Source organism: Solanum pennellii, chromosome 7 (genome assembly GCF_001406875.1).
Source record: "Solanum pennellii chromosome 7, SPENNV200".
Classification (NCBI taxonomy): domain Eukaryota; kingdom Viridiplantae; phylum Streptophyta; class Magnoliopsida; order Solanales; family Solanaceae; genus Solanum; species Solanum pennellii.
This window is the reverse complement of record NC_028643.1, coordinates 73,914,677-73,919,248: the sequence shown is the minus strand read 5'-3', so window position 1 is coordinate 73,919,248 and position 4,572 is coordinate 73,914,677. Positions and strand designations below refer to the sequence as shown.

Genomic DNA, 4,572 nt, shown 5'->3' with positions numbered 1-4,572 from the left:
GCCGGTTGGGGGGAGGGTCAGGGATCAAGGTGAAAAAATAAAATTTTGAAATTGAAAATATTTTTTTAAAATTGATGTTTTTCCCAAAAAAATATAATTTGAAATTAGAGGAGAGTTTTGTAAAATGTTTTCTTAATTTTTTAAGGGAAGTCATTTTCTTTAATTTTGAATAAAATGAGTTGATTTGAAAAATATTTTTCAAAACTTTTGTCCCAACCAAACATGAGAAAATTGAAAAACATTTTTTAAATAGTGTTTTCCTTTGTACGAAACACACTCTCAATCTTAAATGATTTTACTAGATATGTTAATAGGATCATTAAAAAATTGCAATCTATTGTTATCCACATTTGTCATTTTCACTCTCTCAAATTCGAATTGATAAAAAATACTAGTAAACAAATAAGAATGAATGAAAGGAAAAAAATAACCTTCATACATTAATAAAAATGACCAAAAAAAAAAAAAGAAAGAGAGAAAGAAAAAGTTCAATAAAAATGACAAAAAAAGGGAAAAAAAAAAGAGAAGCCAGCTTCCAAAATTTTGACAGTTCCCTAAGTCGTAATTGATATTTTGACATTTTAATTAATTCATCAATATATATATATATAAATCAGAATTAATTTTAGACCTTTAATTTTAAAATTTTAACGATTTTTAGTAATAAAAATCTAAAATGTTGAATCGATTAAATTTATATCATAAATTAACCTTTTTACGATACTGCACCCATCATCTCAAAATCTTGAATACGCCTCTGCCTTATTTAAAATTCTTAAAAAATTATGTATACTAACTTATAAACCTTCAACCAAATCGGTTTACACCCCAAACTTCTAATCTTAGTTCCGCCTCTACAATACCAAATCCTCCTCAACTCTAATTACTCTCTTCCTAACTACCAATACTTAGTCTTTCCTCCTTTTGCTATAAATCTCCCTCTCTAATTCCCCTTTTTTCCCTAAACTTAATCCCAAAATTATATTATGGGAACCCTTAATTCAAATAACAACCCTCAAACCCAATCCAACTTCCCAAAATTCAACCCGCTTGACCCGGAAGAATTCCGTACCCAAGCCCGTCAAATGGTGGACTTCATTGCTGATTACTACAAGAATATTGAGTCCTACCCGGTTCTAAGTCAAGTCGAACCCGGTTATCTTCGTACCCAATTACCCGAAAACGCCCCTAATCGACCCGAATCATTTGATTTAATCATGAAAGATGTCCAAAACCATATTATCCCGGGTATGACCCATTGGTTAAGCCCGAATTTCTTCGCATTTTTTCCAGCTACTGTTAGCTCCGCTGCGTTTCTAGGTGAAATGCTTTGCAATTGTTTCAACTCCGTCGGATTTAATTGGCTGGCTTCGCCAGCCATGACGGAGTTGGAAATGGTAGTCATGGACTGGCTTGCTAATATGTTGAAATTACCAAAAACTTTCATGTTTTCTGGCACGGGTGGTGGTGTACTACAAAGTACAACTAGTGAAGCTATACTATGTACGTTAATCGCTGCGCGTGATCGTAAGATCGAGAATGTAGGTGTCGATGAAATAGGAAAGTTTGTAGTCTACGGTTCTGATCAAACTCACTCTACTTATAGCAAAGCCTGCAAGGTAGCTGGTATTTTCCCATGCAATATTCGTGTGGTACCAACTTGTATCGAAAGCGATTTCGCTTTATCTCCTGTAGTACTACGTGGAATTATTGTTGCCGCGGGACTGGTCCCACTTTTCCTCTGTGCTACTGTTGGGACCACTTCCACCACAGCAGTTGATCCTCTGGGCCAGCTGGCTGAGGAATTCAATATTTGGTTCCATGTGGACGCTGCTTATGGAGGTAGCGCGTGTATATGTCCAGAGTTTAGACAATATCTCGATGGAGTCGAACGAGCGGACTCGTTAAGCCTAAGCCCACATAAGTGGCTATTAAGTTACTTAGATTGTTGTTGCATGTGGGTGAGAGAACCAAACGTGTTAGTCAAGACATTGAGCACGAATCCCGAGTACTTACGTAATGAACGATCTGAATACGACTCGGTTGTTGATTATAAAGACTGGCAAATCGGTACGGGACGAAAGTTCAAGTCTCTCCGATTATGGTTCGTCATGCGTAGTTATGGCGTAGCCAATCTTCAAATCCACATTAGGTCCGACGTTCGCATGGCCAAAATGTTTGAAGGGTTCGTTAAGTCCGATCCCATGTTTGATGTTGTCGTGCCACGACGTTTTTCACTCGTGTGCTTTCGGTTTAACCCGAACAAGGAACATGAACCGGGCTACGTCGAGTTTTTAAACAAGAAATTGCTTGATAGTGTTAATTCGACAGGTCAAATTTACATGACACACACAATAGTGGGTGGAATATACATGTTAAGGTTTGCACTGAGGATAGACATGTAATTTCAGCTTGGAAGTTTATTAAGGAGTCAGCCAATGATTTGCTGTGAAAAAGTGTGTTTTAAAAAAAATATATATATTAATGGAGGATGAAGAAGAAGTAGAGTAAAGGGAAAGATAAAAATAAATGTTTGGATTGTGTGTGTTAAATTTATGTATAGGCATTTGTGATTGTTTTGTAAACTTCGGACAAAGAAGTCAAAACATTCTACAGTTGTCATTAATAATACTTCATATAATAATCTTTATATTTGAAATAAAGATTAATTTATATATTTTAAAAATATTTTAATCGATCGAAAATACTAATTCAAGAGATTTATAAATTTCTTTATAGAGAAAGTGGATCTGACTCAATAAAAAAGTTTATAACTCAGAAGCATAACAAACTAATGGGCTAAGGACTAATTAGCACTCATTATTAGTGGATTGGGAGTTTTCCGTGAAAATCGTCCTTAAACTATAATTTAAACTTTAATTATATTTTTAATGTATTATTCTTGACAGAAAACATTCTTCAATTATTTCAAAGTGAATATTTTTCATCCTACTTGAATTTATTATAAGAAAACTAACAAGTTCCATATGTCATTATTCTTAGATATGTCAAAAATACAAATCATGAACTTTTTGATAATTCAGTTTAGCATAATGCAAAATCTTTTAATTTGTCACTTTTTTTTTCCATATAATTTGATATTAAAAATATTATTAGTTGAAATAGTTTTTCTTATTAATTGAAATATGTTTCTTCTCAACTGAATATTCTAGAAGCGACATTTGTTCAAGACGTTCACTTCTAACAATGTAGAATGAAACTCAAATGCGAGACATAATCGATATTTTGATTATTTAATATATGATTGGCCGAAGATTATTTATCTAATACAGTTTGCCTATGAAAAAGGTAAAAATAATTAAGCTCCAACTTCTTTCCGTTACTAAATGTGAAAAAGAACAGATCATGTATCCACACACCTTACAAATAATTTTTTGTTTCGGTAAGCAATAGTGTCTAAGATTTTTAATACGTCTTTTTGAGGAACTTCTTGTAGCAGATAATGAAATTATGCAGGAAAACTTTGTTGATGGTCACGTGAACTCCTCATGTTTTGTATGATCCCTTAGTTTTTTGACGATATCTAACAAAAGGATGAAAACTGTTCACTTTAAAATATTTTAAGGATGTTTTCTGCTAAGAATGATACTTGAAGACTGTAGTTTAATTTTTGGATATAGTTTAAAAATGTTTTTGGCCATAAACTCAATTGATTGAACATAATAATAATTATTTATAACGTTTTTTTAATTAGAAAACTAAATACTGTATTCTAATAAATCAAATCTTAATTTATTTTCTATAGCTAAATAATTAACAATTTAAAAAGATGATAGTATATGTTACAGATGCAACTTCCAACATGTACAAAACTAAATGTCTATGTAGTGGGAGAATTGTTAGGTAGTGGAGCCTGATTAATATATATAACCAAAGGCGGGGTTCGGAGAAGCGCCCCGACCTAAATTTTAGGCTTTCCTATTTATTCTCTATTTATTCTCTGTAACAAAAAATACTCTGATTTATTAATATAAATATACCTCACCACCGTGGAAGTTTACTCACAGGGTGTTACCACGAAATATTGGGTTTTCTCTTTCTCTCTCTAGATCTCTCATCTCTTTCTCTTGAAAGTTCTTGTGTTCTTCATTCATCTAGTATGTGTGCGTGAATTCGATTCTAAAACTGGTATCAGAGCTAAGGAGATTCAACACGATCACTGAAGATGGATAGTTCGAAGCTTGGAATCGAGAAGTTTGATGGATCCGATTTCAGTTTCTGAAAGATGCAGATCGAAAATTATCTGTACCAGAAAGATCTTCACGAACCGTTGACCGAGGTGAAGCCGGAATCCATGACGGAGGAGAAGTGGAAACTCAAGGATCTCCAGGCTCTAGGGTTGATCCGGTTGACTTTGTCAAGAAACGTGGCATTCAACATCGTGAAGGAGAAGACTACGTCCGGTCTGTTGAAGGCACTGTCAAACATGTATGAAAAACCATCGGCTATGAACAAGGTATATTTGATGCGTAGATTGTTCAATTTACAGATGTCTGAGAATGGATCCGTTTCTGATCATATAAACGAGTTCAATATGATTGTGAGTCAACT

At 33.7% G+C, this 4,572-nt stretch overlaps 1 protein-coding gene across 1 annotated transcript; it reads left to right on the top strand.

The window, feature by feature from the left end:
• Positions 1-833: 833 nt before the first annotated feature.
• LOC107024623 (tryptophan decarboxylase TDC1-like) lies at positions 834-2,686 on the top strand. The gene has a single exon (XM_015225611.2). It carries the CDS (start codon positions 987-989, stop codon positions 2,403-2,405), a length of 1,419 nt encoding a protein of 472 aa, XP_015081097.1. The 5' UTR covers positions 834-986; the 3' UTR covers positions 2,406-2,686.
• The last annotated feature ends 1,886 nt before the right edge of the window (positions 2,687-4,572 follow it).

What these genes read in the sequence shown, in the direction of transcription:
- LOC107024623 (XM_015225611.2), top strand. Translation starts at nt 987, where the DNA reads ATGGGAACCCTTAATTCAAATAACAACCCTCAAACCCAATCCAACTTC.